The sequence below is a fragment of the Psittacula echo genome (assembly GCF_963264785.1).
Source record: "Psittacula echo genome assembly, chromosome: 6".
In the NCBI taxonomy this organism is placed as follows: domain Eukaryota; kingdom Metazoa; phylum Chordata; class Aves; order Psittaciformes; family Psittacidae; genus Psittacula; species Psittacula echo.
The window spans coordinates 25,961,950-25,981,216 of record NC_137743.1 but is presented as its reverse complement, the minus strand read 5'-3'; the positions used below and the strand labels follow the sequence as shown (position 1 = coordinate 25,981,216).

Sequence of the window (19,267 nt, the reverse complement as noted above, 5' to 3'; positions counted from 1 at the left end):
AATCTGTCATTGCTAAATAAGAATCAGCTTTAAACACAGAGAGGGGGAAAACAACAGGAGGTACAACTGCATGACACCGGTTTTAAGATAAAATGCAGCGTGGAGTTTTTCCCTGACTCCATGACTTCCACTTCCTTTAAAGAAAAGGTCATGCCTTCTGTCACAGGCAGCTACATGCCTTCCCCAAACAGGAAGTGTATCCTGTGTTCTGTTTTCTTCAGAGACTGGTAGCGGTGCAGATGAGAGCTTGACTTCCACATCACTCCTTCCACTGTGACATTTTTGAGTGACCTGAGTACCAACTTGCTGGGTAAATCTCCTTCCCTTTCAAATTTGGTGCAGCCCAGCTCCAGAACCTTGCAGAGTCTGGCAGCTGCTGGAGGTGACCTGAGGGGAAAATACAAGCTACTCCCTTTGGAGGTCTGAATGCCTATTTCTGTCAGATATGAAATTGCAACAGTCACTGGGGAGGGAGAGGGAAAGCACATGTCCTGTAATTAAAAACTGTCTGTGATTCATTCCAGAGAGAGGGATGCATTTTTACCACTGAATAAGAAAAAAAGGCTTAGAAACCAGAACATCTAGCACATGCTGTTTTCCACCTACATGGTATCCTACATAGCTCACACCTGAGAAGAGGCTGTCAAAACTTAAGGGATCAATCTCCCCCGGTCATGCCCTGCTGCCTGCAGCACACAGCAAGATCTAAGACTCATGGGTGGCTGAGGGAAGCCTGCCAGGGAGTTACTGATATATGTGTGTGTCCAGCTTTGCAGATGATTTTGTTTGCTACTATTTGGCAGATGAAGGTAACAGCTTGCTGCCTGTGGGCATGAGCACCCATATTCTTAAAAGGGTACTTCTCCCCCACACTGAACATAATCCTGGAAGAGGGGAGATGTAGCAAGAAATGGAAAAGCAGTCCTTCAACAGGCACAAACCCATGGCATGACAGCTGTGGCTGAGGGATGTATCACCTTTGCAAATTCCCAGGGAACACGTCTGTCTTTCCCATTCCCCATCCTTGCTGGGATACTTCTGATCCATCTTCTAGCTAATGGGACTTGGTACTGATTTTTCTGATCCTTTGTTTCACTGCCATTGCACAATAAAGTGATGTTGTGGCTTCTCCAGTGTTGTCTGTGTGTTTCCCTCGCCCTTCATCAGCTGACTGTTAGGGAAACTGCCTCCTTTTCCCATCTGCTACAGTATCCATGACAACTGATTACCAATGTAGGTTTGATCCTGATGGTGCTAGGTATTCCTGCCTAAGGACTTACATACTTTTCCAGCTCTGCTCATGAAAGTGCTGTAGTGAGCATGGACCTGATGGTCGTGTCTTGCCTGTTAGAGCCAGTAGCAGATGCCTAATGGAGAGTTAAAGCACAGGGCAACCATCTAGGGATCTGAGGCATGGGAAATTCTTGAGCCAGAGTTAGTATTTTAGTGTATAAAGGGTTGCCTTGGAGTGAAAAAGCTTTTGCAGTTACTGGAGTTTCTCGTATGAAATACTTTAAACTCCTGCTCACATCCAAACTCAGCGCTTGGCAGGACTAAGCCTTACCTCCCCCTCTTCCCTCTTCTTGAATGAGCTCTTTTAATTTGTAGTTGAAGGAATTCAACCTTAAGAGCTCAGCATTACTGAATGCACAGCTCATGTCAGGGAGCGAGGCACTCCTCTGCCTGCTCCTCCAGGTAACCGCAGTGCCTCCAGGAGCCACACAGAAATCCATGTGGCCTTGACCTTATGCTTCTGTCACCTTTAACAGCCAGCCGTGTAGCAGGAGCTGGCCCCAGCAAGGATAAAGGCTGTTGCCTGAAGCTATCCATGCAACACAGCACAGAACAAGGTGCCAACTTGCCTAGCCCCTGTCTGGGAATGCAAGTGGGATAGGGAAAGTCTCTGCCCCTCTTTCTTCCCTCCTCATTCAGCAGAGCTCCTACTTGTCAGAAAAAAATGTTCAGTGGAAGGCTTCAAGGGAGTAAAGTCAGACTGCTGTTTATGTCCCTTGTTTATAAAGCATGCGCATATCCAAGGCAACACTTCCTGCTGTCTCCTAATGGGACTCCTAAAGAGCAAAGAAGCTAGGAAGACAAGACTTAAAGCTTCTTCCTGTGTGTTTAACTGTCATGGTGGTGACAGAAGCATGGGGAAGGGCTACCATGTCTCATGAAAGTAGCTTAGTTGATTTAGAAACATAGGCACTCAGGTCTTGTGGAAGAAGGAATTAAATTTGACAGATAAGCCCTGTAAAAGTGTGGGCTGTTTTATCCACTTCTTTCAGTTTTCTATTCCATGCAGACGAAACTAAAAAACAGAAAAAGGATGTGGGCTTTACCCTTCTCTGACTTGTAACAGATAGGTACTTGTGTCCAAGCCTCACCCTGACATGAAGTACAGCACAGCTACCCCTGAAATAAACCAGCTCACACATATCTCAGGGTGGAACTTGGCTCTTAAGCAAAGTTTAATGGGAGTCTGCTCTGGCTGAACTCTACTTATGACTTCATATTTTCCAGGGCTGTGCTAGTGCTGTTGGTTTGTTCATTTTTCTTTTTTTTTTTTTTTCCTTTCCTTTTTTTTTTTTTTTTCATTCTCTTTATACTAATAGGTGTTTCAGTGGGATAACTTGACCTTATGATACTGTTCCAAACCAGATTTCTCTGGAGGCAACAGTAAATAATTTGGGTATGTTATGAAAGGGCTTTGAGAAGTTTTCAGGCTTACTCATGACTGCTTGAGAAGGCAGATGTTTGCAGCCTGTTAGGCAGCATCAAGAGGTGAATTAAACTGGAAAGGTGGAAAACAGAGAGGATGGACAGAGGCTATATATGATGATCTTGATGATGAATCCTTGGTTCTATCATGTTTCTATATTCATAAAATAAAGTTTTTAAAAGCTTTCGCCATTTCCCCAACTGAACAGTTGAAATGCGTGGGATATCTGCCACAAACTTCAAAGGAAGCAGAAGCAGTTTAACAGAGAGCTTTCGCAAATTCCACCCAGTATGTGTACTGCTTGGCATTTTACTTTGTGCGTTGGAACAGTGCCCTACTTTGATATGAGTGTAAATGGAACAGCGGTGACTGCTGCTGGGCTGCAGAGTGTGATTGCTGCTGATTCAGCTGTGGAAGAGCAGCTTCCCTGAAGGCAGGGAGGGAAGAAGAGGGTAATAGCTTTAAGGTCCCTATTTTGACAGCTGAGAGAGGGGTCTTTCTTCTTAGTGCATTCCAAAATATTCTTACACAGGGAATACCAAGACCAGCTTTTTCCATGGCCTTATAGAAATGCTGTATTTCAAAGGAGTCACTTGGCTGTGAAAATCTGGAGTTTTCTGTTCTGTTCATAGCAATTTAACAAGGAAATCTCCAGCTTAATCCAGCTGTTTTTCTACTTATGCTTCTCTTCTTCTTTTCTTTCCCCCCCTTTTTTTTGTTTGGTTTGTTTTTTTTTTTCTGAGTGCAGGTCTATATTGTATTTCACCCACCCAAAAGAGCATTCCTGCCTTTGCTCTTTCTATTCTTTCTATCTGCACATAGCAAACCCCTCCCTGTTAACAGATCGGCAGTCAGTCAGACTACATGGAGATGTGGATTACTTATTTTACCAATAAGTAAATACCCCCACCTCATTCCTTTTGGTGGACTGGTTTTCTGCTGGATCAGCTTGAAAAGAAAAGGGTTAGAAACAAGAATGCCTTTTCCTGCTGGAATGTGCTAGCCAGCTCAAATCACAACAATTTACCTTCAGTTTTCTTGTGTGATATTTTGTACATTTCAGAACGGACCAGTCCAAAGGCTTTACAATAAGTGAAAAATATGTTGATCAGAGAAATTCCATAGCAAACATTTGTTGCTATTGAAAAGTACTAGGCCATATTTCTTTGCTTAATGACACACATTAATCTTCCATTGAAATTGCCAGCACTGTCCAAGCTGAATCAGGCTTTAAAGGTTTAAAATATAGTCCAGACTATAAAAATGTAGCATTCTGACCAAAAAAAGGAGCTGAAAAAAATCTCAGCAATGTCCATTTGTTTTTTTTTCCTTTGATAGTAAGGACATCATCTACAAGCTTTGAAATGGTCCCAAAATTATGGCATTTTTAAAATAGGTGATCAAAATATTAATATTATCCAAATACCCACTGCTACTTCTGGTTTCAGTCCAGTTTCCTAATGAAATTAGTCTTATGTGTTCCTGCTGTCTGTCTGCGTAATCATCTGTTCATCCTTCACTTCCCATCAAGAACTTTTGGATCCACTGACCAGTTTCAACCAGATTTGAAAAAGAGTCAGAAGCCTGAGAAATTATTATCATTCTCCAAGTTGTATGAAAGTCATCCTGTGTCTACAGAGAGACACTCAAGTGAGCAGTACCACAAGAAGGACTGTTTATTAGGAGAAGAAACTAAACAGTAATGGCTGGGGTTTATTTTCCCTAATTATAACTCCAGAAAGCTAGGCTTCTAATCTAAGATGGTATTGTAGGTTTGCTTCTTGATTGATGGGAAGAGAAATTGCCATCCCATTCACCAGGATTCATCACATCTCTGTTCAGATGAATGAATCTTATTGAAGGAGGCATGCCAGCACAGAACAGAATATTGAATAGAGTATCAAACAGAATACTGAGTAGAATATCAAGTAGAATATCAAATAGTATATAGAATAGTTGGAAGGGACCAACAACAATCATCTAGGCTAACTGCCAACCACTGTCCTCTCTGCAGCACCTATGGAGACAGCTAGATCACACAGACTCCTTTCCACCAGTTAAATATCTCACCAGGCTGGTTATTAGCTTTCCACTTGTGTGGAAACATTCACATTTTGTTAAGAGAGAGGAACATTAGTAATGAGTTGTTAACGAATCTCACAACAATAAAAGTCCCATAGTGAAAAACATTCAGTATATGGCATCAATGAAGGTTTTCATGCTTAGCTCTGTTAATGTGCTCAATATGCTATTTGTCAAATAATGTCAGACAACTGTCCAAAAATAATAGGCAAGCAAGACTTTTTTTCTTTTTCTTCCCCCTTCTTTTAACAACTATTGCACAATCTGTCTTGAATTGCTCAGATTAATTATAGATGGCAAAGACATTTTGCTAAAATTGCTCAACTGAATTCAGACAGCTTGGAGTGATACCTAAATGCGTTTCAGATAATAAAATGGTCTTTGTCTTTTTAAATGGAGCAAATAAGCAAAAGAAATCTGCATATTTATTGCAGAATCCTTCAAAAATGAGAAATACTGTTGCCCTGAGCTACTATTTGACTTGCAAGTTTCTAAGGTGTTTCAATATGGTTTATTTTCTTTGTTTAATATGCTCAATATTTAAAGCATTTGAAAGATTGTTTCCACTACAGATATCTCCATTAATAATATTAACCTCTTCAGTGCTTCAGGAAATATCTCTGTGTCCCTGAAGAGCATATGCTAAGCATCCTGACATTTCCACTTGCATCGCTTAGTAGACGGTGCCTTAGGCAAGCAGTGGTATATGAGCTGGATGTAGCTGGATACAATTCATATCAAACAAGCTGGGGGATGAGCACAGAGAGCTCCTGTTTCCAGGAACTATCACCTGTCAGACTGCTTTGCTACAAAATACTGGTGGTAGGAATGAGACATAAAGAAGCCTGCCCATGATTATACTTTTCTAAGATTAGTAGTCTGGCACTACATTCTTTGAATTGCAAGGATATCTTTGTGCCTAACTGCAGGCTTTTGCTAGGTTCCAGGTGATTTCTAGATGACATCATCTGTAGTTTGATAGTATCAGCAGTAATTTAAGCACAAGGTCAAGCTTCTTCATCTCAAAACAAGAAAAAGACATTGATCAGCCTTAATGGAGTAGTTGCCGTGTTTCTTCCCTTGTGTGTCAGTGATCATTAAAGCAAGTTTTCTGCAAGCAACAGAACCAGTGAAACACTCATACTTTTGGATTTATGTCACTTCTGCATCAATCCCACTGCCAGCAGGTACTGGCTCCCTCCCACAGCAGCTCCCCATGGGTAGGGGAAGCATCTTCCTGCAGCTCCTTGGGATCTACATGCATCATGACTGGACAGCATGTGGTGACTGGAGAACCCACTGCTGTTAAACAGAGCTCAAAATTGCTGAGCCCTCACTGCCTTTCCTCCACTGCTGAGCTGCTCTAGTTTCCCTTTTCTCTCCAGCCTACATTTTTTTTTTCATGAAAATTGAGGCAAAGTGCTTATCTTTGCCTGCTCTTCCTCTAAAAACAGTTGGAGTTGAATAATGGAGTCAAAACTTGCAAAGGTTACAAAGACAGTTAGGCACACAGCAGGAACAAAGAAAATCAGTGCAAAATTGCTGCTGAATTTATTTGATGGAAATATTTCAAATACTAACAGTTCAGTATGTCTCAGTTATGGGGATTAATTTTAATAATAGTTGCACATCCACATAAAGGGTGTGTTTTAAATGTAAACTAAACCCTAATCTTTAGAAGATATTAAGGTCATAAAATCAAGCATAGCAACATTAAGAAACACAAAGATCACCTTATTATGTGATGACACAGTCAAAAGGCCTGAGAGTCAGAACTGAGGCTGGTAGACCCGTTAGGTAAAAATTGAAAGCATGTCTCGGTAAATAATTCCATGAAGCTTAGGAGTTAAATTGTCTTACTACATCATATAACCATTTATGCAAGGGGTTTGGAAAGAATTTTCATGTCCTTCAAGACCTCTTGGCTTCTGGCTTTCCACTGAAAGGTTCTGGCTCAAATTTTTGTGCTTATGTTTCTAACTTGTGAAGTTTAAATCAGCAAGGTGTACTTCTTTCATGCACTGTTTCTCAAGAATAACAAAGAATCTTTTACAGGTTGTCAAATGGGCTTTTACTGTGTATGCAGTTAGGTCCTTTGATTACCTATGATCATTTGCAACATTTGCAATGGTTAATAATTAAGCACATGACCCTTTCCATTCAGCTTTGATCTCAGTGAATGAGCAAATGGCTGATTTGTTCCCATTTTGATTCAGCAAAAAATGACTAGAGCTTGAAATTGTTGACTTTGGAGAAAAGTCAAGCAGAAATTATTTGGCAGATTCCCTGGGTATTTAGTGTTTCTTTCAAACCTTCACAATTAAAAAGCTCTCAAAAGAAGTACTCTCTTCTGATGAAGAAGTGGAAGGTGGGAGGAGGAGGGGCATACGCTGGAAAACGTCCTGATCGTGCACTGTAGCTTATGGATTGATTCATACCCCATTTGTCACTCCTCATTTAATGAAGCAGCATCAGGTCAATTTATTTTTCCCAGCAAGATGTTGAACATTTGTAGCGTGAGCAGACTTTGACGGTTGTGGAGCAAAAATGTAAATGATGACCTGGTTACATTAGCATATTTCCATGGAAAAGTAAGAAACTTTTTCCCAGGGATATGATTATAAACATGAGGTAGACAAAACAGGTCACAACTTGCAAGTTGGCACATGCAGCATTTTTTGAAAGAAATTAGACCTTCTTCCGGGTCCACAAACTTCATGCACCTTTTTACCATAAGAAGGCAGCATTTGCTCTTCAGACACCAAACAGCTTTCCCATAGGAGCACAATAAAACCCAGACACTCTACATGAGCAGCGAGACCACCACTGGGTGGACCTTGATGGTTTCCCACATCCCATCTCTAAAAACAAGATTTCTGCAGCATCCTACTTGCTCAGGAGCTCCAGTGTCAGGGAGGCAGCTCCTTTCTCTAATTTCTCCTCTGCTCTAGGTTTCCTCTGCTGGCCCTGAAACATTCTCCTCCTTCTTGATGCTGTAAGCATTCCTCTGAATTTCTTAGGCAATTTTTTTATTGTATATATACATCAGTGTGAATACATGCGACACATTAAATATCTGTTACCAATGGCAACACAGGCCTGCAATAAGCTCTCTTTCAAGTTCTGTGCTGAATGAGAGCTTTAAGGTTGTAACTTTATAGTACTTCTAAGGGGGAATTGCTACTTTAGTGCTCTTACTGAATGCACTTTGCTTAATTGCCATCAGAATCGGTGGTTGGTATACAGCTACCCTGAACAAATGTCTCTAATAAGTGAAAATAATAATAACTAAAAAAGTATGTGGTTCATCAAACCTGAAAAGGTAATGTGGGGAGTGTTGGTTCTTTGGAGGAGAAAGAGAAAAGTTTGATTTGACTAAAAACCTGTGGGGGGGTTAGATTATGTAAACCTTTAAAACACAGTTTCCATCGATTTTTAAAGGTGGGGTTTTTTTATTGCAAAATAGAGAATATCTGATCAGTTTGAAAAGATCCTTATTATTTTTCACCTAAAACAATTTCCCAAATTTCATGAACATTTTCTCTCTTACTATTAAGGGATAGCATATGGTTATTTTTTACAAGCTGACTTGTCTCTCTGTCTCTGATTTTGCACAAGACCCAAGTGTAATTCAGTGTCACAAAAGAAGGAGGAACTGTGTAAGCAAAGCCATTACTCCCTCGAACATTGTAAAATACATTTTCTCTGATTTACTTTATAACATTAAAATGGTACCAAAATATGTTGCTGACAATGTATACCAGAACCAAATGAGAACTGCTGAAATTATTTGGCAATTCTGATCTAATTAAGCTAATTTGATAATCCTTTTTACCCTCACTATGTTATAAAGTGTGAGAAAACTTGAACAGACCTTTGTTTTCATTGAATGAAACTGGGTTTTGTCTTCTCAGAACTAACGACAAAGTACTTGGTAGCTAGAATAGCAAGAGGATTGGGCTCAGTGTATTTTAATTTTTGTAGATACTTTTAATCTGCATGATTTACCTTACATTTGGAGCACAGTCCATTTACTTACCCAAAAGATCATGTGCTTGTTGTTGTTGAATGTCACCATTGTTGTCTTTATAATAACTTAGTATATAAGTGGAAGCCAAATTATTCTTTCTCTTTTCCCGACTGACAGATGAGAAACTAGTCCTTAATTTTGAAAGAATAGCCTTGATGTGTTTCATTATGTAATGGGAGATGGTGATGGCTTTTTCAGCAGAATGTGTCAAATTAATGGGCTCAGGCTGGTGATCCTTTGGGTTAAGATATGCCAGCTCTGGCAGGGCACTGCACACTTACTGGCAAACATTAAAATACATAATGACTTTTTTTCTTTTAATCCAGAAAGACCTCAGTGAGATTCATCTGCTGTCATAACACTGGCCAGAGAGCAGCTTGAGCAATTAACATGTTTTTAATAGGAAGTTTTCAGAAGTTGGTTCAACTAATTTTTACACATGCTGCCGCAATGAACCAGTTCTAACTATAGCTTGTAAATTAAATCAGTGTGTTAAGGTTAATAGATTCCTGATTTGCTCATGAATGCAGTGTGTTGGCAAGGCGCAAACATAAACCAAAAGGCAAGGAGGATATACCACAGTTGCATAAACAGTGGAGATTTTAAGACTTCATTAGTTCTTCCATACTGAATATGTTGTAAGAAAAGTCTTGTATCAGTGGTGAACAATAGGGACACATCAAGACAGTTGAGAAGAATGGTTACTGCAGAAAAGCATACAAAGAAGAAAAAGATGCCCTGGCAAAGGAATGGTTATAATAAAAACATTTTTCTATACATAATATTAAGAAATAAAAATCACAAGTATTGTAGTAAGCTTTTCAACAATTGCAAAAGCTTCCTGGAGGACTCTGTATATTCCTCAATACCTTCAGAAGTTTATAATGATTTACTGAAACCAAATACCCTACTATCATCTTTAGTGGAAGCAAATAGATCAGTGATGAGTGTTTTGAAGCTCCACCTATTTTTTTTTACACCAACAGGCAATCTCCCTTTAAAATTACAGCTTTTTTTAAAATAAAGCAAAATTAATATGGTATGTTGTGTTAGGTCAATTAATACAAGACAAAATCAAACAATAATTTACTAGACTCAGTATTACTGAGTAAACTGTATCTCTTTAGTTTCCAGTTATACTTAAAGCTCTCTTTTAAATGTGTGAATGTATGAAAGAGCAATCAATACAGAGGCAAAATACTTTGAATTCCATTTATATCTGGCCTGAACTGTGAACTAAATGTTATTCAGCTTGGACACTTTCCTTCTTTACTGGAAATGCACAGATAAATAGTACTAATATTTAAGACAAAGCCATTAAATATTTAATAGATGAATTCTAAAGACACATTTCAGTCCACAGACTGCTTACACACCAGTTCCTGCAACAACACGCGCAACATGTGAGGTGGTTCTGCAAAATATCCATGGATACTAAGATAACTTTGGGTTGTTCTTCACCTGGAAAGGTCCCATTAGTAGCAGTGTTTTTCATAAGATGGTTTAGGTGAGCTGATTAAAAATGAAAGCTTACATTGTGCTTCCTAGTCTGCACTCTGGGAAAGCCCTAAGAAGGAAATGACTGCCCTAAGGAGATCAGTTCATCATTCACAGAGATTGAATGAATTTCAAGTATTTCTTACGCGGTGAACAGGCACATGAAGAGAGAAAATGGATTGCCCAAGAAAGCACTTAGAGACCTACTTGAGTGTGATTTAGCAGCCAAGGCTTCATCTAGATTGCAACCACAAGCAGGCAGCAGTGGAGCAGCATGGTGAGAATTGGCTTAGATTGCCAAGAATCAAAAGCATAAACTTATGGGTAGGAAAATCCTGAAAGGCAGGAGCAGTGTTGCCTGACTGATGTTGAGTGGCTTTGAGAACTGTGTTGTAAAAGCTGTTTGTCATACATAGATATCTGTATACTTGCTCAGTTTGATTCACTGACACCCAACCTAAAAAGCAGTATCACCCACAACTGCAATGCAATTGTGACAAGGTGAGTCGTAATCTCAGGCTTTTCCTCCTATATTCAACACTACTTAGCAGTAAGCACTTGTCCAGCTCTAGTTTGGAGCTTTATCTTAGGAAATGAGAGAAACACGGAGAAGTTTGGTGTAAGGTCTATGTTATCCCATCAAATTGCCCTCACGGATTAATTATACAGCAGAGATGTGGTAGTTCGTATCAGTAGATTAGATCTATACTGTAGGATGATTCCCATGCATTCATATGAAATGTGCCAAATGGTGCTCTCTTTGCAGGTAAAGTTTTCCTTTCGTGCCTTTTCCATGTGTAAGTCCATAACAAGCAAACATGTAGGTACTTAAATTGCTAACTACAGTGCTGACTGTAAAACTGCTAAGGATGCAACTACCAGACTTTTTTCAGGAAACAACTTTAGTAGGTGAAAACAATGACTGAAAAATGAGAAAGCTTCAACCTCTCTGCAAGTTTATCCTATGTCACTGACAGTAGCCACAGAAGCACATTAAGGTATTGCTTTCTTCAAGTAGCAGGACCTAAAACCTGTGCTTTCTATGCTGGATGGAAGAAAGTATTCTGGGAACAGATATGCCCCTTCCTATCACCATGTAAGTTGAATGGCTTGTCAGTTTGGATGTTTTAACATGATTATACTTCTAAAGTAGCTCACTGATGTGTCTTGCATCTTTACTAGGAGTCTCATAATACTTACTGTTTTCCTTGAAGACCTATTTTCTGGTGCCACAACATCATGCCAAAATCTCAGTTTTAGCTACATTTTGTCTTTGGTGTTGTAGAAAAGGGCTGGAAAGTAAGACTTCAATGAAGCTCAGATATGAAAGAAAGAGCAAATTAAAAAAGTTTTATTTTAAAGCTCATCATAATTTTGGAGCAGAAAGTGACTTATGGCTTTTAGTGGCTCAGATTTGTAATTTAAAGAACAAAATAAATCATTACAAGTGCCTGGAGAAGTGCATAGCAAAACAAGGACAGTGCTGAACCTCAGACAAACAATTTCACTGCTGGACCTGCCACTTTTGAACAATTGCCTCCCAAACAAAATTGAATGGAATCAGTTTAAACTAAGCAAAAATCCTATCAAAATTAATAAAAGTCAAGTCTTATTGGAAAATTGCACTTGGAGGAAGTGGTTTAACAAATTTACCAGTAAATTTAGCAGGAAAACTCACCACTGGATACATTAACATAAAAGCTTAGTTGTGCTGGCTTCTCAACTTTGAAGTGCAAAGCCAGTATTTAAGTCAGGAATACTCCTGGGGCTTTCAGAGGCTGCTGCCTTCTCAGCATGATTTGATTGATGAGAATGAGACAGGTAGCAACTGTGTTCTATTGAAAAATTACTTATCTGTAAGTTTATGGGCAGAACTGGAATTTGATGAATTTCAGGTCATGGCACAAAGGCATTTCTTTCTCTTCATTTTTGGCTTTTAGAAACATACTTTCCAACAACAGGCAATTTGATTTGTATGTTCTACTCTTGATTTAGCCAACTCATTCTGATGGCCAGAGATTTTATGAAAAACAAGTTTTTCCCACAATCTTCCAATTTCTGCGTGTCATGGTAACCAATGTCACTAAATAACACCACTGTCTAAACACTTTTGGGACCAGATTGTACCTATGGACAAGGACCAGTATAACAGTGAAAGGAAGTTTTGCAAGGGCAATTTAGCAGCAGATAGTATAAAAGATATCCTTGAAACAAAGTAAAATAACTATAACAGGTACAAAAGTAGTTACTGAAACAGACCTCTGAGTACTCTGCATGCAAAAAACAAAATAAAGAAGGTACTGCCATTGCTCAGCTAAAAATTCCTCCAGTAAGTGAATATCTTGTCTGCCTCAGGAAGTGAAGATTCGGTCCTATAGTAGTAATGAAGTGTATTCTCACACAGACAGAGCTGAATTTTTTAAGAGACCATGCTGAGGTTCCTGGCCAAGCATGGATTCCCATCTGGATAAGGAGATGTTGTCTCCCTCCTGGTCTGCATGATGGCTTCATTTCATGGACACATGCCTTGACTTTTACTCAGTCATGTTTCGTGAAGGGTAATATTAATTGAATCTTGAATGACATTGATACTTTCACCCCCTGCCTAGCAATATCATGACGTTGCCATGAATCACATAGCTGGTTTTGGACAAAGTGTAATTTCAGAGACTGTGAGACAGGCAGTGAGGGTCCCTTTCTCCTCTCCATCATGACTGCTCCAAAACTGATCTGGGGAACACACCCTGGAAACTTCTGGTCATTGGTGGTAGCTGCAGTGTTCTGGAATTCTGGATGATGCAGCAAAAGGCCATATGGGAGGATAGTAGGCCTGTTTCATGGTCAAAAGTTGATACGCAAAGAAGTCAGACTCTCATGTTTGCAGTAAAATGGGAACAGTGTCAGATGGTTGCTGAATGGCGTTGCATCGTCAGCTTAACTGATCAGTGCCAACAACATGATGGCTTTAGGTGGGTCTAGCATTCTTCTGAAAACTTAGAAAAAACAGTATGGAAATAAAAACTTTGCCGCAAGTGATGATACTGGAATACATTATCAAAAAGCATTGTGGTGCAAGCACAAAAAAGCATTGTTGCAAAAAGCATTGTTGGGCAAGTAGTAGAGATAAGGCACCTGCTTTTTGTTATCTGAATCTGAGAAGCACCTGGGAACAACAGGAAAGACCAGAGAGTTACTTTCATACATTTTATAATTAAATGGATAATGATGTGATCTGGAATTAATGTTTGGAAGTTATGTGGCTAGGAAAATACTTTAGAACTTACACCTTCGAGTATTTGATTGCTGTAGAGGAGCCTGCTTTTCTGGCATGCCGCATATATTTGGTGTATGAAGAAATACAGAACAGTTTGACCTTGAAGCAATTAATCTCTTCTGAGGCACATGGGTTTTGAATGGACATAGACATAATTAGAATTTTTAAATTACACAAGGTGTGCTCAATCTTTCCATCAGTGCTTAGCAGGAACAAAACATAGGAAGGATCTCTGTAGGAGAAAAAAGTACTCCTACTTTCTGCAAAAAACATCTCCCATATTTGAGAAGAGGAAATTCTTTGAATCTCAGCTCTCCTTAGTTACTGTAATTTGATACAAGAGACTGTACATGAATAAGGAGAAAGCTGCTGATAGTGTCTTGTCCTTGCATCATATGTCACAGATTTAGCGAAAGGACAGCCAGATATCAGTCATAGTACCACTGCTGAATTTATAGAAAGTTTTGGAATTAATATTTTTACCTTTTCTAGAGAAAAATGCTAATTCCAAATATTTCTATACATTTCCACTGTGTTTACCAAAGGAAAAAAAAAAAATTCACATAAAGCTCTTTGTTCGTTGAAAACCAATATTATTTAGAATTGTATAAATAACACAATAATAAATTAAGAGTATCCTGTCATAAACCTAGCATGTAAAAACTCCAAGAATCCATCACCTTAGACATCCACATAATTCAGGACTAAGTGGGCTGATACCAATGACATGAAGTAAAGAACAAAAACAAGATCAGAATTGTACCCTGATCAAGCAAGGGGAAGCTAGTGAAGACATGTGTCTATATGAAGTTACTTTAATTTAAGGTCTATATCAAATAATATGGAAAGAAAAATCCTCACTGATTTTCAGAATTTTTTTCCTCTCCTTCTCAAAACACTTTGGCTATTCATTATTGGTTTGGCTATTCTTACTAAGTGCTACAACTAAGATCAAATGTAATTCAAATTCTAACTGTTCTTTCAGAAGCTTACAACTTTTCAGACCAAATTCTTCTTGAAAAAACATTTTCAGGTACTTCTATTTTGCATTTAAATTGCAAAGGTGTGTTTTTTTGTTTTTTTTTTTTTTTTGTAAATTATAATCCAGTAAAAAATGTAATTTGATTTAGCAGCACCAAATTCAGACTTACTCTAAATGGGGACCCTGTTTTATACCACACACATAACAGGCTTGTCTTGATTCCAAACGTAAGTTTAAAAGAAAACAAATGCTAAGATTAAAACTGGGATATTCCAGATAAATAAAATACTAATTGAAATCAATAGAGCCAGATTAATTCGCATCAAATCAAGATCCAGACTATACTCCAAAGAGCCACAAATGGGAAAATAAATAGGCACCAACATTTTTTCCCCAAAACTACCTTTCTGAGAGTAATCGCAGTACCTAAACACTCTTAATTTAATCATTCACTGGAGGATGTTACAGGTAAGTACTCATAATAAACAGTAGGTGTTTCCCTGAGGGCCATGATATTTTGCATAATGTGCTAGCTATTTATTTTCCAGTGTTACGGTGACAGTAAACTGTTACAGTACAGCTAACTCTAATGAGAAGTTTCATAAATGTCTTTTGCTAATAAGAGATCTTGTTTAAGTTCTGAGTTTCGGAGGTTAAAATAATTCAGCACCACCAGTACAGCCACTGCTATTACATATGATCCAATTCCTCTTTTCTTAATTAACTTTTATATGTTCTAATCTATTTATAGATGGAGACACTGAGAGCCCCACAGCTGGAGCAGATGTGGCTGTTATTGGAGGTAAGTAGCAGACCATACTGAGCATTACCATTAGAATTAAAACAGCAGGTTGGTTGATTTCTTGCATTTTGCAAAACCCCTACTTTGCTGACAAGACAACAGGAGCAGCACAATTAGAGTTAATTAGGCCAGTGGGAAATCTGCTCCCAGAGGGGGCAAGATAACGAGATGAGATAATGAGCATAAACCATGTAGTGAGGAGTACCACCCCATCCATTCCTAATTTTAGGACAAAATGATTTGCAGTCCAGCAGCAAAGTCAGGCTCTGACATTCTTCATTATTCACTGGGCCAAAATTGTCATTTAATACAGGACTGGTATAGCACTTTTGATTTGAGCCGTGCTAGCTCATACCAGCTGACCCTTATTGGAGCAGAACATACTACAGTGAATTTTCTGGTGTTCCATTAAAGCTCTCTCGTGCATTTAAACTAAATACAGTTGTCAGAATAAATGAATAAAGCCATGTTCATGGAGAGAACCTTTTTATTTTTATTGTGTTTGTTCATTTCCATGCTAACACATTAATTTCAATCATTCACAAGTGGGTACACCATTCATTAGTGCAAATTGGTGAGGTTCTGCTATATTTCCCTCTGGTCCCATCTCCTGTAACTTTAATTTTAGCTTTCTATGAACAAGTAGCAGGTAAATTGATTTGTACTTAGTCCCTTAGGCTTATTAATATTGTGCTACATCCAAAGCCTATTAAAGCCTCTTGTGTCAAGGGATACCAGTGAGGTCCTAAAACTTTATGAAGCCCCCACTGTAACTAAGGTATTATTCTAAACCTAAAGTTCTTTGTATTAGCAATTTCATTTCTGCCAGCAGTAACTTTACTTTCCAGAACCAAGAACCTGAAAATCTGTGGTATAACATTGAAGGCGTATTTTTTTAGAGAGTTATCATTTTTATTTACTCCATTAATATTCTGTCCATTCCTGTGTTTTGATGCCAATTGGGTATCCCCACTCAGTTTACTGATAGTGACAAATCTAAAGCTTTAGAGATACCCACTTCTGCCACAAATCTTGAACAGCAGAGAGATACCGTCTGCATAACCCTCATTGTCTCTGCACAATAGTAAACATTTCCAGGGAGCAATTTTTCTGATCAAGCATAAGAATTCAATTCTAGAAGAGGAATCACCCTGCACACACAGACACCATCCACTGACAGTGGAGGAAGCCCAAGGTAATTCAGATGAAGCTTTCTGAACTGTGGATGCCTACAATAAAGTCAAATGAATTCCTACCTATTGCATCGTCATAGCAGCTTCATACTCCACAAATGGGATTTTCCTAGGAATGTCCTTTTCTGGTGTGTTTTACTACACATTTCTTTAATGTATGGTTTACTCCTGTAGTCATGTGTAGTCATGTGAATATAGAATCAGTTCAGTATAATGTACTTGTACAGAGTCACAGCTAAAGTGTTTATAAGCACATCCTAGTTGTATGCAGTGTTAAAAAAATGAAAATCACACAAATTGAATAAACTTCAAAATATTTCATTTATTTTCAGGATCCTTAACTGAACAATTTGATGGGGAAGGAAGGGGATACATCTTGTAATTTTTTCGACTTGTCAGGGGTGCCACTCTTTTACGGACACCTTTCACAGTAGAACAGGAAAAATGGAAAGGACTCTGGAAAGCAAGGACACACAATGTTCTCTGCACAACCACTCCTGGAACTTGAATTTACTTCACTAGGAGTACTTCCATTCACCATTTAGGCCTATGCACATGTGAGTTACCTATGGAAAATTTTGGCCAGTCAACACATTGCTAGTAATTAGCCTTGGTCCAGGAGATAGGAAGGATCTACCCAGAATCCCTTCCTCCTCCCAGGTGTCACTTCCACGTTCATTACAATCAGACTTTCTTAATTAGAGCACAGCATGAAATGGCAGCTTGCAAATACAGAACAATACTGAAGTCACCTGGCTCCTGCTGTTTGTTGAATATCTCCTAAGAAATACTTAATGCCCTGTACCTCTCCTGAAATTGAGTACACCTGTGGAGGCAGGGTTGAGTTGCCTGTAAACTCTCCTAGATACATGTTACAGAAGGATGAAAGAAATCTATTGGGTTTTCTTTATGTTCTCTTATTTCTCCTCATTTTGTAATGAATTTTTTAATGAGTTCAACCAAAGCAAGCTATTGATTTGAAGTAAGCTAGCAAGAATTTGATTTGCATTCCTGCAGTATCTATATCCCATTTTGTTTTTTCAGTGTCAGACTCTGTTCTGACTTTGGCCACTGCAACATGCAGATGTTTATGATATATAGGCTTTTCCTTATCAAGTAATACAAGTTGTGATGTCTGGCTGTGAGATGCTGCTCGTATTTTATTACTGGGAATACAATTAACTGGTCTCCCTCTTCTAGGTGTGATTGCTGCAGTAGTATTTGTCCTCATCTGCCTGCTGGTAGTGATGGTCCGGTACATGTACAGACATAAGGGCACCTACCACACCAATGAGGCAAAAGGAACTGAGTTTGCTGAAAGTGCAGATGCTGCTTTGAAAAATGACCCCACTCTTCAGGAAGCAGTGGATGAAAGCAAAAAGGAATATTTCATCTGAGAGTCAAGGATTTCCATGAAGACTTCCCCAAGGGAGTCAATCAGAAATGCTACATCAACAGAAGTGCTAAGAGATGGATAACATGAGGATACAGGCAAGCATCCTAGTTGAAAAGTATCTCTTTACTTTTTGTTGTCACTGGGTTGTTTCTTTTTCTCTACCAGTGAAGAACTAAATGCCAGATACTTGCCTGTAGATTTTATTAACAGCATAGCTTGTCACAGTTGAAATCAATATCAGATAAGAAGAAACAATATCTCAGTATGAATGATACACCAAAACCAGATAAAGATAGCAAATGTCAAGCCTTGCAAGTTAATGATGCATCCTATGCTGATATGATAGTACCTGAAATTGAATTTCAAATGGTCACAGAACAAATATTAAACTAGATAAAGCTGATGTAGCTGGAACAAAAATAGCTTCGTAGACCAGATATCTTACTCCTCCCCTTAAATGTGCAATTTTGTTGGCACAGAGGACTCTGTGTTGTTTGTTTGAGGAGTTAGATTGGGATTTTTTTTTTATTTTTTGAAGTTTGTATGTATAAAAATCAAAGACACTTCAAAGAAATAAAACTGTTGGAAAACATGGAAAAGGTAATAATGAAGAATTTATTTCTTTCAGCTTGAGAACTGTAAATGTTGGAATTTGCAATGTAGTATGTAATAGTCAGTAGACTTACAAATAGGATTCCAATTAGTTGGTAGGGTCCCTGCATGCTTGCATAAATAGGTAGATATTAAAATGTAAAACATCCTGGTTTGAGAGGCCTTTTGAAATGATGAAGCTCAGCTAGATATTTTCATGTAAGATATTTTTGCCTGAGTATTTATTTATTTATTTTGCATTTGAAAATTCTCTTGAATGACAGCCAGCAGGATTTTGGATTTTTGCAGGAGAGGAATTCAGTTCTGGTGCAGATACTGATACATCTTTCACAAATGCAACCATAACTACAAAGAAGCTTGTTCATCTGCAGCCCACTGGCTTGTATTGATGTCTCCCTCTGTATGGCTTCTGTATATCCTTTTACATTCTGCTAGATAAGTCAATTACACTGACCATCGATGCTTTATTATAAATAAATAGATTAGTCTATCACATGAAAAGATTATATTCCTTGTCTAAGAGCCAACAGTGATGAGTTTCTTTACCCCATTAAGTTGGCTTCCTAATTGAAGCCCACGGTTAACTCTGAAAGTAGGATAATTGTTCTCTGCACCTGCTCATCCCCACCTGTGATGGTGCCCTGAACTACTGAAAATAGAGGTGGAGAAATACACGATAA

General features: G+C 38.6%; 1 protein-coding gene across 1 annotated transcript in view; it reads left to right on the top strand.

Moving 5' to 3' along the window:
* Nucleotides 1-17,976, top strand: part of GYPC (glycophorin C (Gerbich blood group)) — a gene marked incomplete at its 3' end in the record, with an annotated part of 29,989 nt that extends 12,013 nt beyond the window's left edge. The window contains exons 2-3 of the mRNA XM_080622098.1: nt 15,336-15,386; nt 17,780-17,976. Of these exons, the coding sequence (XP_080478224.1) occupies nt 15,336-15,386; nt 17,780-17,976 (248 nt within the window). The remainder of the gene's footprint in view (nt 1-15,335; nt 15,387-17,779) is intronic.
* Nucleotides 17,977-19,267: the final 1,291 nt, after the last annotated feature.